The sequence below is a fragment of the Accipiter gentilis genome, chromosome 33, assembly GCF_929443795.1.
Source record: "Accipiter gentilis chromosome 33, bAccGen1.1, whole genome shotgun sequence".
NCBI lineage: Eukaryota > Metazoa > Chordata > Aves > Accipitriformes > Accipitridae > Astur > Astur gentilis.
The window spans coordinates 7,456,591-7,481,439 of record NC_064912.1 but is presented as its reverse complement, the minus strand read 5'-3'; the positions used below and the strand labels follow the sequence as shown (position 1 = coordinate 7,481,439).

At 42.0% G+C, this 24,849-nt stretch overlaps 1 protein-coding gene across 5 annotated transcripts in view; it reads left to right on the top strand.

Annotated features, from left to right (window-relative positions):
• The first annotated feature begins 6,051 nt into the window (after positions 1-6,051).
• GRIN2A (glutamate ionotropic receptor NMDA type subunit 2A) overlaps positions 6,052-24,849 on the top strand; it is a 196,837-nt gene continuing 178,039 nt past the window's right edge. For 3 of the 5 annotated variants that reach the window (XM_049835519.1, XM_049835518.1, XM_049835516.1), the window contains exons 1-2: positions 6,052-6,332; positions 8,891-9,313. In XM_049835519.1, coding sequence (XP_049691476.1) covers positions 6,315-6,332; positions 8,891-9,313 — 441 coding nt within the window. In that variant the 5' untranslated portion in view covers positions 6,052-6,314. Of the gene's footprint in view, positions 6,333-7,157; positions 7,381-8,890; positions 9,314-10,486; positions 10,587-24,849 lie in introns of those variants that run through there. The other 2 variants (XM_049835517.1, XM_049835520.1) reach the window with 2 other exon arrangements.

The window sequence follows — 24,849 nt, the reverse complement described above, 5'->3', positions numbered from 1 at the left end:
AGAAGTAGAAGCCAGTTCTTTCAGGCTTAAAACCTACTGTCAGTCAAACAAAAATTTAGAGGTAGGTGAAATAGCATTTTCTTTTCTTGGGGAAGATTCCAGAACTATAGGAATAATTGATTTGAATATCAGTTCCTAGAAATGTGGTCATCTGGGTAAGCTAAACCTGCATTTTAGGTAGGATACAAATGTATTTAAACATGTTATTTTATTTAAAGCCCCCTTGTCTTATTCATTGTTCCCACCAGTGAGATTAAGCCATGCAAGGTTTGAAAATGGAATAGAACGAAACTAATTAGATCTACTAATAATGACAGTTGGTGTAGAGAGTACAGCAGCCTAGAATTCTCCTTGGGCAGGGAAAAGCAAGAGACTTTGTTTCTGTAGGAAGCAAGGAATGGGGTTACTTAGACTGGAGCAAGAGCAGACTAAATACAGAACCTAGAAGAACCATGACAATTGCACTTTAAAGAAAACTAATACTCAAGTGGCTCTATAGCATTCCTGTGTATGAACAAAATCCATGTAACATGTATGGCAGAAATAGGTAACAGAAGGCCCTGACTCATCATGTAGAACTGTAATTTAAGTCCAAGGGGAATTTTTCTATCTTGGATCTATTCCTACTGGCTCAGATGTCTCATAAGCCTTTAGCACCTAGTTTTAATAGAGATAGTGCCTACAGTTGAGAAACAGGTTGGATGCAAGGAGCAAAATACTACTCATCTTAAAAATATCTTCCAGCAAGAGCTGAGGTAACTTTGTGTTGATAAGAAGCTTCCATTGACCTTTACTAAACTTGAGTTTCTGGATCTAGAAAAGTCTCAACTCTCTGAGTAAAAATTTGCTTAGTGAAGCACTGAGAAGCAGATGCAGTGTAGGCATCTTGGTGCTTCCCACTCGGTACAGCTTTCTTTTAGCAAACAAATACCACCAATGAACAATGTGTAAGAGGTCGCTGCTGTCTCTCATCAGTCATAAGCGGTGATTTTCTTTGCGCTGAATCAAATTTTAAGTGAAATAACTTCAGGATATTTCATAAAACTTTGTTTTACAAGTAATACTAATTTTGGTAAGACTAGTAGCCCACCTGTCTTCAAGATTCATAAGATTTTTTTCTGATTAATATTTTCAAACCTAATAAGTCTGTCCAGCCCCTTGAATACCTAACATGCGTACTTATTCAAGGGGCTAGGCTTAAAAGATCAGAATGATAGTAATCTCTGACTTAATTTTTGGTAAAACTTTTGAAAATATACATCAGCTATATACATAGGGGCTTTTTAAGGTGTATAGAATCTGTATAAACATGGACAGTCTTGAATGTGGAGACACAGAGAATGTTCCATGTAAGGCAAGAGCAAAACTACTCCTGTCATTATACACTTCAAGAATCTGAGCATCCTTTAGATAGACTAATACAAGCTAGTAACCATTTGGCTAGGAGGCCCATCACGCTGTCCAGAAATAGATACAGAAGAGACAGATTTATATGGTTCCGGGGGTGAGTGAAAAGAAGACTTAAAATAGTATTTTAAAAAATTCTGATTCATAAAGGCTTGTCACTTCTACTGAATTCAGTGAGGATTAGGAAATCATGTTTTGGCCCTAAATAAATAATGGCAATTTTTGACTGCTCCTCTCCTGTTCTAGGTATTAATGAACAAGCTGTACTGGCTATGCAGTGGTCAGGTTTTTTTTCTTGGGTGTTCCTAGAAGATTTTATTAGAAATATACTGGTATTTCACAATTTCTGATTGGGAGGAGAACAAGGAGGGAAGAAGAGAAGCAGTCTTAAATGAGGTATTTACACCTGATTCAATTCCCTGAAGCCCAGACCTTGTGCGGGTGGTTGGCTGTGTAATGGGATTGTTACTGACAGTCTGCACAGGATCGCATTGCTGTGACACAGATTTCTTTGTTAATAGAGCAGCTTTAATTAAAAAGTACAGAGTTCATGGTGAAATTCTGGCTTGACCCTAAGAATTAGATTTGACTAATTCGGTGATTTCTGAGAGAAAGAGAATTCTTCTTGGGAACTGTGTAGCAGAGTTTGGAAATAAAGCAAAAGATTGATTTGATATGGGAAATTGATTACAAAAGAGGCAAAGACACGATCCTGGTGAATCTCGAATAATTCTGATAATTAGAGGTGAGGTGGGAAGGAGGAACTCTGGCTGAACTGTCCCTGGGGTGTTCCTTCCCTGCTGGGGGTTGTTTGCAGAGAAGCTAGAGTGCTCTAACAGCCTCAAGCTCCATTCAGTGATGCTGCCTCCTTTTTTTTTTTTTCCCAGGCAGCCAGCTCATGTCCTTTGCAAAACTGAATGTAGCTTAAGGCCATCATTTCATGCATGGCTTGGTAAATTGTGCAAGAAAGGACACTGCCAAATGAGGAGCTAAGCCAGTTTTCAATAAGAGGGCCATCTGTGACCAAACGTTTTAGTAAGTTTGAAAACAATTCCCATTTTTTACTTCGGGTTTATTTAGCACGTAGGTAACTTTGTTGCTCCCCAAGAGTAAGTTTATGTTACTGTATCCTTGTTTGCTATGCATTAAGTTTTTGTTGAGTCAAGTGGTTTCATTTCAGACTTGATCCTGTGCGGTCCTGAAAACCGACTCTGCATCAATGTCGCTTTCGATTCTTGCTGGAGAGTTTTTACAGGGTAGATGAAATTCGGGTATTTGTGGCAGATGAGATGCATGTAAATATATTGTTACTGGTTATAGCAATATTCCCTAAAGGTAAGAGGAGTTTATTGCTGGAACTAGAAACACGTTTAAAGTTGGAACGAATTCTAAGTAAGCCACTCTCCCTTAAGCCAGCCAGTTACCTGTAATCTCTCGTTACCATTTTGTTTCATAAAACATAGGAAGTCTTGTGTAATGGTGTTTCTGTTACAGCAAGGATTACTGAATAGATCTGCAATTTCTTTTAGACATCTCTTGAATCATGGCTTAAACTTTTTCAACAAAGACTACGTCTATTGAAAATAAAGTGGCAATAATTTGGTACCTAATGTGTTGAAGTACTTTTCTTGGCTAACTTTGGTGTCATTGCATGAGAACAAATTCTTTTTAGAAAGGGTTATTGTACTTACCTTACTTAACACTGCTCTAAGAGCAAGAGGAAAATGATGGAGCTGTTTTCCTGAATCCGGGGCTTAAATCTGTCTTTTAATTTAGCTGTCTAACATGTGAGGTAAGCATTTTGCAGCTGGTACAGTAAAGCAAATGGAGAGAAAGTAACAGACGCAGTGTCACTAATGAGTCAGCAGCGGAGACAGAAATCCGCCTTGTGCCAGACCATTAGACCCCACTACCTCCTTTGCCTCCTTTGGAAACATTTCTTGTACCTGGTAATTTGGCTGCTTGTTTCTGTTGAAAAGTGTACTCTGCAACAGGTAATTTTCAGAAAAAGGAAGCCTTTTTTTGTGATTTAATGTTCCATTGGAAGGGACTGAGTAAGAAGAAAGTTTCTGACCTTTAAATACAGGTTTACGTAGCAGGCAGGAGGTAGGGAAACCCCAGGTGGAAAATATCCTCGGAAGTGCGGGATTCCAAACTTCTTGAAGTTATGTTGTAACTTCTTTTAGATAAGTGCGCAGCTGTTTGTGTGGAGAAGGCAATTGCTTACGTATCAATCCATCTGCCTCTCAGAATAAATGTTCTCCGCGAAAACACTACATTTGTAACTTAATCTCCCAAGTGCAGGGATGTTAGTGTTTGTTACACTGCTTTTGAAGTGAGTGTTCCCCTTTTACACACAAATTACAAGGGTAAGTTAAAGACACTTAAATGCAAATTTTGTTTTCTTGTTTCTGCTGAGTGAAGCTGTTTTCTTACCATGTTTGCAGCTCTTCTCTTTAATGTTGAATTAAACGGTGCAACTACACCTAGAAATGTACTACGGATGTCTATTAAAATAGCAGTCTAATTTTGCAGCATTTTCTCAACTCTGTAGGCAGTAATCTGCTTGAATTCAGTGAGGCTTTTGGGAAGACTGCATATGTACTGCCAAGATTGGTCCCAATGTGTTTGGGCAAACTAGTATGTGTTATTTAAATTCTAATTTGTAAATTAATTTGAACCAAGCTGTAATGTGATATTTCACAAACTTTTACAAGAGTAATTGAGGAAAAATATTTGAAGTAATGCTAAAATATGTCTAAATTTAGATTAATGAAAATCATATAGCTCTGTTGACGTTGGAAAACTTGTCTGTTTCTTGTATTGGTCTTTCACACCATTAAATTAAATGTATTGTACACACCATATTGTGTACTAAGTATTTTCCAAAGACAGACACCATGTCACTTTTAATATGTTAAATATATGCTAATGTTAGAACCACATTTTTTTTCGCCATTGTGAATTTCACTTGCGTTTGAGGATCTTGAATCCCTGGTTTTGCTGCTGTTTCAGTAAATCTGCTGAATGATAACACTGAGATAACCCTTACACGAGGATGAAGATGCAACCTCATCTCCAGTAACCGTGACAAACACTGCTGTAATATTTACAGGAGAAAAGCGTGCATCAAGGGTGAAATGCAAAGATGCATTAAAGCATCAAACTTAAAAAAAATAATATAAAAAGCACAGTTGTAGCTGCTTAAGTGCTTCGCTTAGAAAGACTAATGCAATGTCTAAGAAAGTAATCTCCTAAATAAGTTAGGAGATGAGGTCTTTCAAAGGAGAGAAAAAAATAAAAAGGCATAGACCTACTGGAGAATTTTGCGAAGAGACTGTCAAGAGCAGTAAAACTGATGCACTGTTAAACGTCTTTGGGAGCGAGTTCTAGGTATTCTGTGCCTTAATGTGGGGAAAAGCAAACTTCAGCGAGCGGACGCTTGGCACTATCCTATTTGAACCCAAAGGTTTCCTCTGGTATAGGTGCCCCGTTGAGTGGGTCTGTCAAAATGCGTGAGTTGGCCTTACGCTGAAGTATTCGGCGTAGAAACACGTTGGACTGTGAAGGACGGAGCACAAAAGAAGCCACTACCTATGCGGTAGTTAGCCGCTGTATTCACTCGTGCAAAACCAAATGAGTTGTGGCAGCTGGAGCAGGGTGGTGGAAAGGGGCAAGCAGGGGAGCAATGGAGCGAGGGCGGAGGTGCGGGGGTGCGCGGTGCGGGCGGGGAGCGGCGGTGCGTGGTCCGGGCGAGGAGGAAAGAGCTGCTCGGCAGCCGGCTGGCTCTGACCCCAGGGCCGGGCCGGGGGAGCGGGCGGTGGAGGGACGGGCACGACGCTTTGAGATGGGGGATGGAGCAGGGGGTACCCAGATGGAGCCGACTTCTACAGAGCGTGTTTGCGATGTCCGGCCGCGGCCTGGAGCTTTTAGGGCTGCTTTTTAGTGTGGAGGCTGCTGTTGCGCGCTCGTTCCCCGGAGCCCCACGGCAGGGGTTTCTGGTCGACAGCCCCTGCCTGAAGGGGAAGGAGAACGCTCTGGGGCTCTGCCGGGCTGCCCGCCTTTCGCTGGGGCTGTCAGCCTGGGAAGAGCGCTCGAGTTCGCCGCTCTTCTGCCCCGAACGTGGCGTTTCCACCGTTGCCCCAGATCTGCGCCCCCCTCCCCCGATCGCCCGGCTCTGACTCATTCGCTGGGGGAAGCCGAAGCGGAGGGGGCAGCCTTCGAAGTAGCCGCCATTCGCCTGGGTTCGCCCAGGCGCCCGTGACGCTTCGCCCCTGCAAGGGCGGCGGTGCCGGGGGCGGCGGAGCGGAGCGGTGCGGAGCGGAGCGGTGCGGAGCGGCGCGGTGCGGTGCGGAGCGGCGAGCAGGCGGTCCCGTCCCCGTCCCCCCCCCTCCCTCCCCCGCGCGGCGGCAGCCGGGTGGATCCCGCCGCCCCTTCAGGAACCGGCGCTGCCAGTCCCCGCCGCTTCCAAGGAGCCGAGAGGAGCGCGGGGGCTCCGAGGCTGCCGTCCTGGGGAACTGCTGCAGCGGTATCGCAATTGCCCTTTAAACAGCAAAAAAAAAAAAAGAAAAAAAAAGAAAAAAAAAAGAAAAAGAAAAAGAAAAAGAAAACAAAAGAGACAACCAAAAAAGGGGGGAGGGGGGGAGAGGAAAATAATAAGAAGAAGAAACAAAAGATGAAGACACGTAAATGCCTCCTGCCAAAAGTAAAGAGCAAATCTCAGTCGCAACGGCTGTGCTAAAACTTGATCCTGCGGGATTTCAAGCCCTAAAGAGCTGCCGGGCTTGTATTTACTGCGGTGGGAACAAGTTGCAGGATGAAATCCAGGCATTAAGGGACCTATTTTCCACTTCGTTGTTTGCAAAGGAATCTACCGAAATGACTTTGAGGATCTTTAGACTGGAACTATGGGGAGGGAGAATGCAGTAAGTATTGCCTTTCTGGCGAGCACTCGTACGCGCCCAGCAGTCGGGAAGGGGCTCGGCGGCAGCGGGGGCCGCGCAGGGACGGCAGCGCTGCCGGCTCTCGCCGTTCGGTGCTTGGCTCTTAGTTTCCTTCCAGTCAGCACCGAGGACCGGTCGGGGAATGCCGGTTGCCTTCGCCTGACGCGCCAGCGTCCTACATTTAACTGGGGCTGCTTGAGGAAGTCTGCTTTTGCATATTTGCTGGCAATAGCGAGTGAAAAATCAAAGCGGTCCGAGCTTGTCGTGGAGGGATCTGCTGGAATGTGTCTCCCCGGGTTTGCTGAGGGTAAATTGGGAATGAATCGGTTCCCTTACAAGATCAAAAAGAGCTTTATCCCACACCGATTTAGCTGTTTCCCAGCTTAAGCTTGTTTTGAACCTGTCGAGAGGACTCCTGCCCTTGATCATGTGAATTAGTTTGCTTCTAGCTGCTCTTTCCAGGTCGGACGCCTCTTCCCTTAGAGCTCAACCCCGTGCGTTTCTCTTGGAAGCAAACGGGCAGTTGGGAGCCCAGGATTTTCCTGACCTGGATAGGCTGAGGGACGTTTCCCGGACGGCTGGGGGCTCACGGGCGCCGCTCTTAGAAATAAATTTAAGCTCTTTCCTAAGTGAAGGGGAGGGAACTTTTGAGTCTAGTCACTTCATTTCGGTTCACGTGCCGCATGAGATGGAGAAAGACTCCCCCCCCCCCCCCTCCCCCCCGTCAAATCCGCAACCGGACTAACGGCTTTTCACCGTTTCCTCTTCTCCCCCCCGTTGTCCCGTCCCCGTCTCCCCCCCCCCCAGCCCCTCTTTGCCTGTCCCCCTGTCCCCCTAGCTGCCCTCCCGGGATGCGATGTCTCTCGCAGGCTGCGGCGGGGATCACGCGTGCGGCCAGCGGCGCGGAGGCCTCCCCTGAGCCCGGGCACCGAGGGGCGCGACATGCCCGCGGCCGCGGCATGCCCTGCACCACCACCGGCACCACCGGCCCCACCGGCCCCCGCCGCCGCTCCGTCTCCTGAGGCGCTGGGTACGTGGCACGGCGCCCCGCGGCCGCCAGGGGGCGCCGCGGCGCCGCGGCGCGGCCGGGGGAGCGGGGTGGGGGGGGTGGGGGGGCGCTCCCCGGTGCGGTGCGGGTCGTTACGGGGGGCGAACCGTGCCCGTGGCGGGCGGGGGGGGTCTGTTATGCTGGCCGTGATTTCCCGGGGGGGCTGGAGGAAGCCGAAGCGGCTTCGCGTCTGCGGGCACCTGGGGTTGTTTATTCCTACCGCTTTCCGTGCTCCCCCCGGTGCTGCAGCGGGGGTGGGGGCGCGCGGCCCGCAGCGCCCTGCCGCGGGAAGCACGGTGGCAGCGAGGAGCGGTTCAATGGTCTCTCAAGTGCTCATCCCCTCGTCAGCCCCGACAGGAGGGGACGGTACGGCAAGCCCTTGTCTTGGCGGGCGTTTCGGCAGCAGGTGATTCTGGCTGCTGATGGAGATAGGGCTTGCGGGACGAGCAGGGAGATCTGCAAAACGCCGGCCCTGATTGGAGGGCCTCGCTGGTGTCTGCCGTGTGACGCTCTGCAACCAGCCTGGCTTTATGTGGCCCAGGGACTCCCTTCTTGCAGCTAGCGGAGAGCCAGTTCTGGGGGTGGAAATCCCTCGGGGCACAGAAACGGAGATCTTGCAGAGTCAGACCTGCTCTGCCTCTTCTCCCTCCTTCAGATAGTTCAGATCGCTTCTGTGGCTCATCTCTCTCCCCGTCCTACCCTGTCTATATCCAGCCCCCTCCAGAGATTCGGTGAAGACGTGAAGTAAACCAAGGCAGTGATGCTCATTTGTGGAACACCCTCCCCTTCAACACCAGTGACAACTTTGTGTCTGAGATCAGCAGTTCCGAGATGCTCAAGTGAATGCCGCGTTGAGAGGAGGGAGAAGAATTAAGATAGGATGTTGTGCTTCTGAATCTGTTCCAGAAATGCAGTGGGCTGTGCTTGAGCAGCAGCTGTCTAGGAGAGACCTTCAGAAATAAACCAGCATGGTTCTGGGATGCTGTGAGATGTATGGAGTGTACGGACTGGGGTTTCCAGCAGACCCCTGGCTCGCTTCTCTCCTTTTGAGCTAAAGCACCTCTTCCCGTTAGACTGTGACTAAATTTTAAATAGGCATTGGGGACAAAGGAAAATAGATTTCTGTGTCTTACCTGTTCTTAGGACGGCAACGTCAAAGAGAAGGATGCTGATGTCTTCTTTAAATTACGTCAGTCATTTTAATTTTTGTTGGCCATCCAGGAAGAATTTCAATGGGTCTTTCCTCTGAACTCGTGCTACAGTTTTTGCCTTGCTTGCAGGAGACCAGCTGTAATACTGTCATTGGCAAGCCAACTTTCTGAGGGGATAGGAGAGGCTTGAATTGAAACTAAGGTGAAGAATGTATTATAAAAAGCTGCTAAAGTTTGCATTGTGTCCAGAAGCTCTCTGTTTAAAACCTTCATTGGAGATACACAGTATATATTTTTTTCCTCTCTGTTGTTTTTCTCATACAATGTGATCACTTTTACAGGGGATAAAGCTGGCAAAGATGAGGAAAATTGGCTGTGCTCTCCTGGTACTCCAAGCTCTTCTGGCGCCTTTGGATCTTGTTCGTGGAGCGGAGAAAAGTTATCCCATCCTGAACATTGCAGTGATTCTGGGAAGGACCAAGTATATCACAGAGAGAGATATCAGAGCTCTCTGGACCAGGGAAATGTCAGCAGACCTGACTGTTGATGTCAATGTAGTGACCCTTCTGGTGAACCAGACTGACCCTAAGAGCATCATAACGCATGTTTGCGACTTGATGTCAGGCACCAAGATCCATGGAGTGGTTTTTGGAGATGATACTGATCAGGAGGCAGTAGCTCAGATTTTGGATTTTATTTCATCTCAGACTTCTATTCCAATTCTTGGAATTCATGGTGGGGCCTCCATGATAATGGCAGATAAGGTAGGAAAATCTATTAAAAGCTTTTGCTAGTCTAATGTACTTCACTGTGTTGGTCTCTATTGCGAATAATCACTGCAAGCAGTTAAAAAAAGGTGCTTCTAATTTTATGTCTGTACTTTAAAAAAGAAAGAATATATGGAGCAGTGTCCTCACTGATCACTCGTCAAATATTCTGAAATATTTTGGGGTTCATGCCTGAAACTCAATTTTCTGTCCATTGTAAAAAGCAGTCTTAATGAAATTTTACTCTCCAGCACACTGAATGCTGGTCAGTTTAGAAATTTTACTAGCAAATATGACATATGGCTGTAAAAACGACCTCAAAATAGTAGGTCAATAAAATGATTTTAGGGTTAAAATTTAAAGTTATAAAGAGATACTCTGCAGTGCTTATAAGAAAAAGCACGCAATAGACCTGAATGTATTTGAGGACAATAGTAGTAATAGGACAATAGGACAATTAAGCTGGACTTGTGATCTACTACAGTCTATAAATTAAGTAGTGCTGCAAACTTGAACCAGCTCTTGCATTCACTGTATTTATTAAATTAGATTTTTGCTAACCAGGTACTTATAATTTCCTATTATAGTTCATGAAAATCCACACTGAGGTTGTCTGAACTCCGGAGATAATGACAAATTGTTTTGTTGGAAAACACCTCTGTGTAATCTGTCGTGAGACTGGAATGACAAAAGTGACTCACGTACCCAGCTCATGTTGCTTGACATTGTAACAATTTTAAAAAAAATCCTTGCTGGCACTGCAGCATTGATCTTGTAAAGTGATCACTGCTGTTTCTGAAACAGGTGCTTAGCACCGCGCAGGACTAAATCCTCTGGCATGGACTGCTGCTTGGCCTGAAAGTCTGAGAGGAGCTCCCACCGTGGCGTAAAAGGAGAGCTGAAAAGGGAATTCAATTGTGGGAAGTAATTTACTGGTTTTCCAGCACACAAGGCTTTTCAATGTTAATTGTAACTTATTTCCTGATATTTGTACCCTTTAGGGTTTCTTATTCATTAAATACTGTTATTCTTTATAAGGGGCTTTTGCATAGTACTTGAATATTAAAGAACTCTCCGAATCCATCTGAAAGTGAAGTGGTCCGGATATGTTGTTTCGTAACCTGAGGGGGGTGGGGGGTGGGGGGGTGGGGAAGGGAAGAAGCAGGAAAGATGCAATGATTAGTAACGGTTGAGGAATCAGCTGTGAACTTTTGAAACTTCACCTCTGGAAAAGACTTTTTCCACTGGGATAAGCGATCTGTCTCTCTTGGTATTTGGAATGGCCTGCCTTTAAAACTTATGTCATACAAGGGGAAGACAGTAAGTGCTGAATTATAGCAGAGATTCTATAACAATGGCTTTGACATCTTGATTTATATGGAAAGATCATTCTAGTCAATGCTACTATCTTAAATGTAATCGCAGTGACCAAGTTACAGGCGCAGTTATTTCATGTGCTTTGAAATTACTGTACAGATTTACCCATCTTTATAAAGCTGGCTTTATATATATTCAGGAATTTTATTTGATACATGTTTCACTCAACTTTCTATGCTAGCATAAGAACATTTGAAGATCCCAGGCAGTGCCGAGTGATGAAACACTGGCAGAAATCCTTACGGAATCGACTTCATGCTCGGTAGCAGATGCAGGATGTTACTGATACAGATCTATTTTTTACTTTTATGTAGGAGCCTCTAGAAAATGAAATAGATTGTATTTTTCTTGTCTCAGTAAGTTAATACTATTTTCATTGTATGCTAATATTGTCATTATTATATCGCTGTCTTTGAATTTAGGGGTTATCACAGTTTGCTAATAAAACATTTTTGTGCTGAAACGTGGCTTCTAAGATTTCCACGTGGGAAATCAAAATTGTTCTTTTGTGTGTTAAGGCAATCTAACAGGCTGTCTTCGGTAGCTTGAATCGGCTGAAAGAATTGTTTGCTCATGTAACTAAAATTGCCTTAATTTTTAACTTGGCTTTTGCAATGTGCAATGTCTTGGAACTGGGTTTGGAACATCGTAGTAACGAGACTTGCATATGTCTCTCAATTAACCATTTATTTAGGAATGAATTCCTGGGAGTTGAAGGTGAAATTCACAGTGCTGTCATAAAGGCAGAGGAGATGAAGACTGAGGGAGAAGGACTGCAAATGTAAAATCTGTCTTCCAAGTCAGTGTCAGGATTTTAGCTGAAACACATGGGTGTTGGCGAAATTGTGAATTTGATCGGTGTTTAAATTCTTCTGTTTTGTCTCATACACTGAGATGGCTGGGTATGCAAAAAAAGATGCTTGGTCCCACTCTTGCTTGTAGATGTGGTTCTCTGGCACGCTAATGGCCATTTCATTTATGTCCTTACTGTGTGGCTCTAAAAGATATTTTCCTCTTCTGTGGCGTTATGTTGGTACTGTGTTTTAGAAGACACTTCAAAGTGTGTGTGTGCAGTACCTGTTTGTCTGTAGTCTACTGAGCATGGCTGACACAAAGGCAGCACAACAATTCAGTGAATTCTGTGCCAGGTGGTTGCTATATGCTGCTTAACTGTCCTAAATGTGAACTAAACTGAAGGCATAGAAATAAGAAGTCATCCATAATGCTCTATACTGCTAAAGACTTTACTGGAATGACTCAGAGTAGATAAGCTTACCATATTCTCTATGGCTAATAAATACTATGTCAATGTGAATCTCACATGAACAGCCAGCCATCTCTTTAAAAAATAAAAAGTTGGTTGGGTTTCTAAATATGAGATATGCCCACATTTGGAGTATGCAGTGATTAATGCAGGACATACAGCTTTTGCAGTACTGAGTTCCCGTGCGAACATCTGCTGCGAACGGCGCGTAGTTTAGACTGCCTCCTCCGTTGGCCCAGCAGGCTGTACTGCGCTTCAGTTTGGTTAAAGTTTGCCTGCACCAGCTGAGGAGATAAGTTGCTTGATACAGGCTATGAAAATTGACAGGCATGTGAAGCCAACAAAACTGGAATATTTTCTGAACCTAGCCGATCTGCCGTCACCTGACATCTGCTGTCAAAAGCCTACCGATAAACCAATGTGCCACTTAAGGATGTATGGTACCTACCGGATCCCAACTGCGCTGTAGAGGTACCCTTTGGACGGTGCCACATGCTCTGTCTCCAGCTGATTTTATCACCTGCTGTTGGCAGGAACTCTCCTGCCAATGAACTGCTCCTTGGCTTTGGTTCCCAATTCTGCCGCAGACTTAAAACATACTCAGATGTGGGATAGTCTACTGAAACAAGATGAGAATTGTGTCTGGGGCATCTGTGCCAACCTGCTGTGCATCAGCATCCCTTGGAGGATGCTGAAAACAGACTGGCTGTTTATTCATCTTGTGTCTGTTGACATTTGAGGGATCTCAAACCAAACATTACTTAGGAACTGTTTCCTGACTTGAGCATTTGATTTTAAAATTAGTTACATTTGTTTCACCACATGCTATCATTATAAGGATAGTGTCTGTGATACTTTTCTAAAGCAGAACATCGTGGTTAGTTCTGCGACAACAATAAAAGATTTGTTTCCTTCACAAGTGGGGAAAAAGCCCCTATGTATTATAAATACATCCAGGAATACTTAGCGTCTTTGAACCATACTGCTCTTGCATATTGCAGAATTAAGTCTTTCTAGCTTCTCATTAGAAATCTTTCTGAAAGACATAGCTCGAAGCATTTTATTGTCATGGAACTACTGACAGTTATAATGCATAGCCAAACAGCATTAAAGGTGAGGGTAATTCTCCAAAAGGGCTATTACAAAGCAATGCTTCTTGAAACAGCTCTGGAAATGTTATGCAAAATAGATCTTTGCTTTTCCAGAAAATAAGTACTGTATATAGTTAAATTATCGTTCTTCATTATTCTTTCTGCTGATAATATTGGCAATAAACGCTCTTAATTGTTTAGTATAACATCCCTTTTGCATCTACCACCACCTTCAGCTTTCCTTTTTAGCCCCATCCTCCTCCGAAATAGTAAACATAGAATCATAGAGCAATTGAGGTTGGAAGGGATCACTGGAGCTTGTTTAACCCAGCCCTAGCTCAATGACAAGCTAACATCAAAGTCAGACCAGATCATCCAGTCAAGTTTTGAATATCTCTATGGATGTAGATACCACAGCCTCTCTGGGCAATCTGTTCCAGTACTTAACCTTTCTCACCGTGCAAATATTTTTGTTATATCTCATTAGAATTTCCCTCTGTACCGTGACCACGGGCTCCTGTTCTTTTGCTGTGAGTCTCCGAGTCCAGCTCTGTCTCTGTGTAGCTGTAGGCTGCAGTTACACCTGCCCTTACCTGCCTCTCTTCTGGGGAAAAGAGTTCCCTCAGCCCCTTCTTGCACCTCCTGCCCTCCGGCCCTCTGGGCTCACTCAGGTATATTGATGTCTTGTGCGGGGGAACCCACAACTGGACAGAGGACTGCCAACGCGGCCTCACGAGTACCAAAGAGGGGGATAATCCCTTCCCTCCAGCAGCTGGCTGTGCTCTGGCTAACGCAGCCTGGTCAGGCTTTATCACCAGAAGGGTGCACTGCTGACTTGTGTTCCACTCCTCCACCAGACCCCCGCGCCCTATAGTGCTGCTGGGGTATTTATGAAGACGCCTAACTGTGAATAAGTAGTGAGTGGGACTGTACTTTTAAATCTTGTTCATTCTTTTGGTGGGCATTTTTCAGGTATTTTACTGAAATACTCGCAGATGTTTGCACTACCTGTCATTTTCAGCTCATTATAGCTGGAATTGCTCTGTTTTTCCTCAGTCCTGAGATGCAAAAACTGTACCGCACTTGTGCAAACCAGAACTCTAAGGCCAGCCTTGTAACTACGATCAGAGCGCACCCAGACTACTGGCTCTGGTACTGAGATTTTACATTTCCTTATCTGTTCATGACTTTGTACGCTGCTCTTAAGGTTCCTCTACACATCTTACAACTTCTTTGCCATGTATCCTCATAGCACAGTGATCATATAAAAAAAAAAAAAAAAAAGTAAAAAAAAAAAAAAAGTTCAAAAGCTACACTTCACATTTGCACTATGCATAAATGTCCTTCAATTCTTATGCTTTAAAAAATTGTTGTGATGAATGCTGGTGGGGAGGTGTGTTTGGTTTGTTTTTTGTTGTGGAATCTTTTCTGGAGATCATACTTCATGGAGCGTGCCCATCAATTTGCATGTCTTCCATATGCTTTATGTAGATTTCTGTCCAGCTCATCTAGTTGGCTCATCAAAGCAGTCCTGTATTTTTACAGAAAATCTTAAATCTAAATTTTGTAACTTTTCATTCCTGTCCTTACTGTTAACTGATATTAGCATGCGTATGGCACTGTACTCCTGAGGATATTAACTTTAGCTTTGACTGGTGCTGCAAAAGACCGGAGGATTAAACTGTACTTGAATAAATGCTTTAGTGAAAAAATATCTGTATTCATGTAACTGATGCTTCAGGTCTAGATAAAGTAGCTTGCACTATTCCTTCTGCCTCTTTTAAAGAAGCAGTTGAATTTTACTTTCTTCCCTTCTAGCTGTACTAATGCTGCTTTGGGAAGTGTAACTTCCAGATATTTTCATTTTTATTTTGAACTGCAACAAAAACGTAGCATTGACCCTGTCTTGGAAATTTGTGTTTACTTGACCATATCCATAAAAGTCAATCTATATGTATTTTTTTTAAAAAAGTTGCCTTGCACATCCATAAAGATTTTTAGAACTGGGCTCGTAATCTGCAGTCGTACCTTTTACGCACACATGGCATAATCACTGTTATTAAGTGGTTAAAAACGTGCTTGAACTCTTTCTTACTGAGGTGAATGAAGTGAGTGGATACAATATCTCGTGCTTTTCTTCAATAGGAGCCAGTGGTCTGGGAGCGCGAGGTGGTTATGATACAGCATGCAGGTTTACATTACTATTCTTGTATTGTCATCGCCATGAGAAAGTAAAGCTTTAACAGCGAGAGCTGCAGTGTTCACTGCTTTGAGCTGTGTCTCAGAACCCAGAGAAGTGTTGTATTAATGATGTGAGCCTTGCTTTCTTGCTTTCTCTCCCCCATTCTGTCTTTTCTTTTCTAAAGGATTTTCCTAGCTATTTCTGAGATGATTATATTATTCCTCATTCTCTTGTCCATACAAAAGTTTCCCTCTTAATTTAGCAAAGGAAAGCATGAAGGATTTCCTGGAATACCATGAGAGTAGACTTGAACTGTCACTCTTGTGGAGTTGAAGGGAGGAATATTTGATTCAATTTTCCTAAGTAGAAGGAAGATAATTTGGAAGAGATTGGGAATTTCTGTAACTAGTAAGCAGATTGTAGGAAATTGAAGTCTTCTAGTGCTGGCTTGATTTTTGATGTAGCTCAGGTGTGGGTAGGTTCTTAATTTTTTTTAAAAAGCTTGCTTGACTTGACACAGTTGCAGCTGAGCCCAGGGTGCAGGGTGGGATCCTATAAACCACTCTTATTTAGGCAGGAGGAATGTTTGGCTTCACTTGGATCTAGTCATTTGCAGTAAGGGCAATAGACTTTCATCTCAAAGGTACTGGTTGCTTTCTCTTCAAACTGTCTGTTCTTACAGTTCTTGAATATAGAAATCCATAAGTGTCTTTGTTTGGACTTTAAAACTGCTAATAGGTCACTGTCGTAGATCATCCATGCAATCTCTCCAAATTATCGCCTGTCTGTAGGTAATTATAACATAGCAGACTTTCAACATAATTTTCTGCTTACAGACATTCCTGGTGGCATTCTTGGAATTTTTTCCCAAGGACATTCTCAAATATAAAATCTCAAATTATTCCCTTTAAGTTACAAAGTAATAATAGACTATTATAAAGCACATAAAACATTTCTGGCAATTGGAATATATCCAGAGAACATACCTGAAAATATTCATCCTAATAAAATTATACAGTGAACAGTAGGGCCTTGATATCATGTCAAACAAACACATTTTTCGCGTTTCATCTATTAATTATTTTTGAGAGGACACTTAGATGATTTGGATAGACAGTTTAATAGTGTGTTTTATTTGTCACTTACTTGGACTAACAATTTAATTTGAAGAATTTCTTTATAATTTTTTTGGACTTGCTTGGAAGATATCTGGGGTAGATCTGTGTACATCGGTGATGGTACAAAGAGCTGTGTATACAAGAACAGAGAAACTTTGAAGTACACAACTGTTTTTATTTGTTAGAATAACAAATTGGTCATCTTGGCCAGCTTTTCTCCCCTCTTCCCTCCTTCTCCTTCCTCTTCCTCCTCTGCCTCCCCTCTTTCCTGGAGCTATGAAGTTGTGTGGATTTTACTGAGGGAGCCCAGCCTGGATTGTCTCCACACCATCTGTCACCATATTGTTTGTTTAAATCCTTGAGATATTTTCTTCCGTACTTCACTGAAATAAACTATAGCAGCATCATTGGCTATTTATATTAGATATAGAGTTAATGTCCTTAGGAGAAAAACCCTGTGCTTGCAATTGAGGTGCATAAGCCAGACGCACAGTTTGTAAAAACGGACATGGTTTAGTTCCCTTAGTGCAGAGCTCCAGTTACACGGCACGTTCACCCTCCGGATGAGGGCCCCTCCGGCTTCTCAAGATGGAGACCTAGCTGGAGGTCTTGTGGCCCCAGAGAGACAGTGCTGCTCATGGGTTATGCTTGGGTCTCCCCGTTGTTTCTAGGAAAAGCTTTTGTGCTCTTGTGTAAATGCGCAGCAGCTGGCAAGCATTTCTTTTTGAGTATTTGCACTCAAACAAGCTGTGCTAGAAGCCCCATGGTGATGTCTCTTCCTCTATCCTGAGACTTGATTTATTGGGTCAGAGAAAAGTTGAGATTCACAGGCTCTGTGTGAAATGAGAACTGGAAACAAGATTGGTTAGAAGGGAATACTTTGGAGAGAAATTAAAGTGTGTAGAAGAAATGTACAAAAGCTGAACAACCAAACAGGAAAACTAGCTTGTTTCCTGATGTGCAAACATGGTATTCCAAGTTGCAGACGGAGGTGACTTGGTGTCCAGCAGCTGTAAGTTTGTGGTATGCAGTTAACATTATCTCACCTTTCCCAACAGCAATTTTCCCTGTACTTTCCATACACGTGGAGCTTAAGTGATCAAAAAGCCTGAGTGTTTAGAAAGAGAAGGAAGTCCCAGTTGTACAACTTATCTCTTATTTAGGGAAGAGCAAAATTCCTCTGGAGAAAGGTCTGTGCCTTCTGGGACTTAGGCATGAGGCATTATTGCCTACTGGGGTGGGCCGAGGAGTACACAGCGTTCCCTGATCAATGTCTGTGGTTGATTTAAACCTCTTAAAAAAGCAACAGTTTCTAGTCCAAATTTGTGACTAAGGTTTTGTTTGAATACTGACTCTTTAAGCTTTACTTGCAGATTAAAGAAACAAATCGTAAATTTATATCTCCGGACAGTTTGTTTAATCCATTCCTACTCCCCTAATCTCCTCAACAGCCACAGAGACTGCGCTAAAACCGATCCAGGAAATCCAGCAACATATCTGAGGTCAGAAGCTGGTCCTAAACTTCTAGAGCCATGGGCAACAGTGAAACATCTCCATTTGATTGTACATTTATAGAACAGAGAATGCTTAGCGAGATTAACCTGTATTTGGACAGGGACAAATTCAAAGCTAGAGTGCAGTCCCTTTTGGTTGTAATACACTAAGTGGCACATTGGAGGGCTGTGGATGACATTTGATTAAAACACTAATGTTCTGTATACAGCTCCAAAAGGACTTCCATTTCTTTTGGAAGTCATCTTTTGTTTCATATTAAGGCGTGATCAGGTCTGAGAAAGCTAGGCCTGTTGTTTTTGGTATACATGCAGGTTCTTCTCCCTGCTTTCTGCCAGATTCCCTTGCTGAAGGTGGAGAGGAATAGTGAGAAAATGAAAGGTTGTCATCTTCGTGCTTGTAACATTTTTCTTCAAGTACGTTGATTTACCTACTCCTCAGGATGGAGCCTACAAGTAATAGTGGTTTGGCGTGATGAATTGGCTGACAGTAGTGTAATCTCCCAGCAGGATCACGTACACCCATCTTTGAGTAGCCTGGATAAAGTACATTTTTTTCAGATTGAGACCATGCACCTTTCAACTTTAAAATTATGTATCCCGTTATTTAGGTTTTGAGTAAGCTCTCTTGGAGAGGTGCTTCATTACTAGATGACTCTTCAGTCAGTGTTTTAGGCTTTCTATCTCCATCATAGGTTTGGGAAAGTAATTTCCTTTGAGGCTTTTAATGAAGATAGCCTGGACTGTTTCCTTGTCACAAGTTACTTGCTGCAGTATGACTGAGAACACCAATGCTGGTCTTGCTCCACGGCCTCTGCTCAGTGTGCATAACTATTTATAGCTTGCCTTTTGTGCATCTCAGAGCGAGGTATTTCTATAAACCTGTTTCATTCAAGGGATTGCTGGGTGGGAAGCTGCTTATCTTTCCCTTTTGTTTCCTTTTCTTGACAGTGTTTTTTCTTTTTTTTTTAAGTGTTCTAACTTTTGGTTCAAGATTTCTGCCTGTGATTTTGTTGATACAAAGTTTTGTCTGTTTGTGCTGACCAACCTGTTTCTCCACGTGACTAGAATTAACAATAGGACTGCTTTGCAGTCTACTGTAGTCTAATCACTACATTGATTTTGTGTCTAGTGGAAACACACTGCATACATAGAACCACTATGAAACAGGAAAGAGCAGGCATTTTATAGCCACCTTCCAGCCCAACACAATTTACAATACAATTAGGAATGAAAGTTATAATTGAATAAACAGCAAATAGAATTAAGGTAATCTGTTCAAAGTGTGCAACATTCCTACAATGAGTTGCTTTTAGAAGTTACAGAAACATATAATTGCCAGACAAATTACATGTTATTTTTTGTGTGTGAGGCTAATTAAGAGTTCTGGGTAAATTGTGTTGGCAGAGGCATCAGAGCTATATGAAGTACCTAATTGGGATGAGATAAGGCTTGTGAATTCATCATAAGAAAACAGATGCAAAAACTTTGGGAAGTGCCTCTGTATTCTAGTCAAGTACTATTTAGGATGGTCTGGTTGATTTTCACTAGTCACATTATATTTGTAGTAAATAAGCTAACCCTCTCCTTTGTTTCATTTTGATCTGTTTGCCATCCTCTCCTCTCATTTCTCCATCTGCATTTTGACTATTGTTATCTGCAAAAAGGCTGAAATTTTCTGTTGTGGAATCTGTTTTCTAGTGAAAGATGTTGTGGATGACTCCGATGCTCAGCATGCAAAACATTAAGCTCTATCACTTAACTATGTAAAAGCAAACTGGTATAGAAGTTGTAAAAAAACATTTGCTTCCTTCGTTTGCTCTTAGACTGTGTGTTTCTTATCCAGTCCATTCTATATGCAAATCTCTTTCCTCCAAACAGCTGCCTCCAAACACCCTCCTGTTATGCTGTCTTCATCTGCATCCCATCTATTTGCTATTCTACTTTATACTTGGCTGTCACCTTAGTGTTAGAGTTAGGGTGGTTTGGATTTTATTTTTTCCGCCCCCCCATTTATTACCTTAGTTCACTTCTGGCAGAAGCAAGGTTGGCTAGGAGAGAATATACCTCTTGGCTTAAAAATATGTATCCCTTGCTGTTAGGAGTACTGGGACTCTTTTAGTGTACACAAAGTGCAGATGATAGTCATGCTAAAATAAGAATAATTGAAGCAAATAAAAATTCTCTGGAATCCCAAGAAGAATGTAAAAACTGTTATGACTTTAAGCTAAGCCTGTTTAATAAGCAGAAAATAGAGAAAGGATGGGAAGCTAAACCAGGTAAGCTAGCGTAACGGTGAAGAGCTGAGCTGGTGATAAACCAGCAATAGGAATTGCTGGTGCTAGTGATCTATTTGTGAAGAAAGAAGTATGAGAAAACCATATTTGAAACCCTGAACAGTTTCCATCTCAGTATCTCTTCAGGGTTCCTGGCCCTGGGATTTCGGGCAATTCTTCTCCTGTCCTAAGTGATTCCTTCTGCATTCATTGACCAGCTTTACATACTCATGTAGGGGGACACTGGCTTTTCCTGGTGCAATGTAGGGAGTCCAGGCTGTAGTTAAGTATCTGGAAATTGATGTATTGGAGTCTGCATGTTTCTCTTTTAATGTCATTTAAAATTTCCCTACTGCTTTTATTTTTTCCTTTAGTATAACCTCTGGGACAGGGCCAGTCTATAGGCTTTCCTAAATATACAACCCTCCCTTTATTTTGCTATGCACTTGGCTGGCTACTGTGTCCTGCTACCTCGGATTTTTAGGAATTGACATTTGAAAATACATTTATGATTCCCTTTTGTAATTGATTTTCAATTCAATTATAATTGGCTTCAGAATACTCGGGGACAGGACAAACTGTTAGTTAAAATATATGAAAATAAATTGCTTTCCACAGTGTTAGGTGGCTCGCTGATTCTGCAGTCTCCCCTGTATGTGAATGTGTTTTGCTGTTGCTTTAAAAGTTTATTCTGAGACTCATGTTTACCGGCACTTACTTTACTTACTTAAATTGTAGTTATGCGTGCAGAACAAAGTTATGGATCGTGAATTACATAAATGTTGATGTAATCTAAATGACTGGTTGTATCATGAGGTTGAAAATAAGCAATGTCTTCAGAGAATAGAGTATAGGAAAGTGTCAGGCAAGGATAGTTTTGGTTCTTTGCAGGGCAAACTCCCTTGTGGAAGGAAAAATACAAGTTTACATTCCACCACTGTCACCCCTGCCCATGTTGGCTAAAGTCAACAAATGATCTTCCCAGCCATTTCCAGATATACTCATCCTGTCATTTTTCCAGTCTTAACAATTTAAAAAGTCATGTCACATGCCTTCCTTTTCTAACCTTTTCCAGGATACATGCTTCTGGCTACAATCTCTTTGGCTTTCCTGTTGTTCTTTACTATTCAGCACTGTTATAGCATAAGAGTTACTGGAATATTTCCAATGATCAGTGAATAAGTGAAATGACACTTAATAGCTGACTTAGGACAGGTGTAAATAATTTAAAAAATCTTCAAATTTAAACTATCCTAAACAGTTGCTCAGTAGCTTGTCACTATATACAACTATTTTCGATTCCCAATTTCTCATAAAAACACATCTGATGGTCTCTGAATTAAAATTTAAATGAACATGTAGGAAGTTTTTATGGGAGCCAGCTGTCACCTGCAGCATGTGTGCCTTTAATGGTCATTGAAAGCCTTACCAATCTTTTTTGTGTGCTTGCTTCAGTTGTTTTCTTTCTAAGTGTGCTTGCTTGTATTAGATGACTGTTGGCTTGAGAAGACCTGTTTTCTGATTTACCTTCTTCACAGTACGAGGCGGAGATCTTGAAATAGTGAGTTATTTCATCCAATAATAAAATGTAACGGTCCGGCTCAGTAATCCTTATTCCAATATAAGTCCTATTGATTTGTTAAGCTGCAGGGGACACCTCAGTGGACACTGCCTGAAAGCAGTGGAAAACTTAAGCCAAAATAAGAATGAACTTTGCACATTTTGCACATTCTACTACTTTTTTTACTGTCTGATAAGCAAGTTATAGGCATGCAAAATCTTAGTTTTAAATAACTTGTGTTGAAAACAGTTCTCTAGGTCAGCAAAGGCATTTCTAAATGTCAAGGAGCATACTTCTACTAGGAAAAGATAGCATCCAGGTCATGTATGAGTCCCACATGGAAAGCAAAAATCCTGCTTGCGGGATCCTGGCTGCAGCATGATTGATTTCATTGTGAAGTAAAGGACTAGGAGCAAATGCAAAGTAAGCAAATACTTTAAATATTTAGTCCTTTAATGCCTACTTAATTGCTTTTCCTGAAGATTTGAATGCTGCAATGTAAAGAGAAGATGGAGGGGTTTTTGCCTTTCTAATAAGGGGTGTTCAGTATGTTCTTTATATAAATGGCATAAAGATGCAGACATAGCCTCATAATATCTGAGGTGGAAAGTCCAAGCAACATATTAGATTTAAGGCATATTCTGCTTAGAAGAGCAGTCTCTAGTTAAAGGAATGATTCAGTACTTTAAGAGTTATAATGGTACTTGGGGTGCTCTTTTTCAAATGACTTACTGGACTGCTGGTAGCTTGATTTGTTGACATGCTACCTGGTTTTACTTAAGTTAAACCTGATATTCTATTTAAACTTCATTTTGGTAATTAGATTTTTGTCTTACCAGGTCACTTTAAGGTTTCATTTGCATGTTTGACCCAGTTACAAACTCCGTTATTAAAACAGCTTTTCTGATGCAGCTCTGACGGTGGTGTATTTTCCTTCTTAACAGGCATTCTAGTGTTGTATTTAAACAAAAACCAAACAAACAACATTCTCCCTCCCTTAGCTTCTTATTAAATCAAGTATGTACAATAAGTCTGACTCCCTATTGAGCTGGTTTAATCATTTGTTTTTCCATCTGCAGAGAGCCAGTTCCCAAAGTAACTTCAAAGAGCCTTGCCTGAGTAAAAGCTTCCAGCTTTGGAGCAACAAAAATTGCAGAAATATGCTTATGCAATAGCTTGAAACCTCTGGCTATCTTGGCCTGGAGGCTACAGCTGAGTATTTGCCTCTATTATTCTGTTACTATAGAGTTTAAATGTTTGTAACGGAAAGTTTTACTGGCACTTCGCTTTTGCCTCCCACGGTAACTGTGCTGAGCGTGACGTGTTACGGGAGGGCGCAGGCGTGGCATTGGTAGGCTCGAGGGGAGCACTGGCTTTCTGGGTCTTGAAGGTGATCTCATATGTAACTTCATCAAGAAAGCAACCATAAACTTCAGGCTTGACATAAATTGTCTATAGACAAGTCTGAAGACTTGCCGCAGCAAATACAGACTATTTGTTATATTTTAGATTTAATACAGTCTGATTTGTACAGGCTTTAATCAAATGATGAAGAAGCTTCAAGCGAAATTGCTCTGGGGAGTGTGGCATCTTCCTTTCTTCATTTTAAAATTTTTTTATGTTGACGTGTGATCTCTCAGCTTGCTAAAAATAAAAAAGTCCCCTGCCCAATACAGATAAATAGATACGAGATAAATATTTTATATCTAATGGGTATGTCATGTTTTTGAGTACAGCAACAAATATAAAGTAGTTAAAATTGCCACTAGGGTGTTTGTGAGAATTTGCTTCATAAAATTGCAATATAAGTAATTGTCTTTATTTCTGTGGTCTTCCTAACTGAAGGTTCTGCCTTATTCATGGCATTCCAGTTGAGCGGTTGTCATTATCATTTTGGAGAAATGCTGATTTTTTTTTTCTCTTTTTTTTTTGACAAAACTCCTATCTGAAAATCTGTGTCTGGGATTTGTCCCAAATTAATTTCCTGTGGAGAGAAGGGCTATGAGTTTGGTCTCAGTACAATGACTTTTCTGGATTATAATATCTGTCAGAAGAAATGCACTGCTTTGATTTTAACTGAAGCTATTTCAGATCTTAATTTTTGGCTTAATTGAATCCTTAGCACAAGCAAATCTAATTCTGGCATACTATTTCAATTGCACAGACTTTCATTTCTGACTAAGGATTGGAAGGATTAACCCAGATTTTAGCAGTTCTCTCCATGACCGGGTGGATAGGATTAAAATCTCTGTGCTGTTCATTGTGGCTGTTTATTCCAGTTTTTGAATATTAGTTATGTCTGTTGACCAGGACTGAAAATTTTCTAAGAATAAGAGTACAGCTAAAGGACAGTGTGTTGAATTCACTGGACTGCATTGTATTTTAATTTAAAACGAAACAAACAAACCATGCTTTGCCTGTTTAGAGGACCATGATATAAAGTTTAGCATATTCTAGATGAATTTTGAAGTTTGTAGTACTAAAAAATTTATCAGCTTTGAGACATTGTAAGAACAGCTATTTTAGAAAAAGATTAAAGGGGTAAAAGAAGAATGGCATTAAGCTTAATAGGACCAAATTGTAACATCTTGCTAAGAACTGGTTGCATGCAACAAACTTTTGCAGCTCAGAAGCTGGCATGGTATTCCTGTATTTTTTTCTCTTAGTGTTGCTATTAGAAATAGAGACAGTTTCACTTTGCTGTGCAGGAAATGGAGGAACTTCTGGAATATTGTCTGCAGTTAGTCTCCCATGTTCGAAAAAGCCCTGGCTAATCTTGTAACGGGTTTAGAAATTAGTTACCTCAGTGACTGGGGAATGGAAAGTCTCACCTGCAGGAGATGAGGTAAACTGGTTTTGTTTAATCTAGTAAAAATGAGCCTGGGAGGGGGATATGGTATCTGGATATGGGATGAAGAAAAGCTGATTAAACAACATAAAATGAGACGCTAGGAGGACTGAAACTAAGGTGGGCATCATTTGGGTGGGAAATTGAAAGTAGTGAATAGTATTTAGAAGGAAAATTTAAAAGTTCAGGAATTACAAGAAGCCAGCTAGTCTTATGATGGAAACTGGTCAATGAATGAAGAAGGATGAGGACGTGCAGCATGAAGTTCTTTCTAATCCTACATTCTTCTTTACATTTAGAAAAGC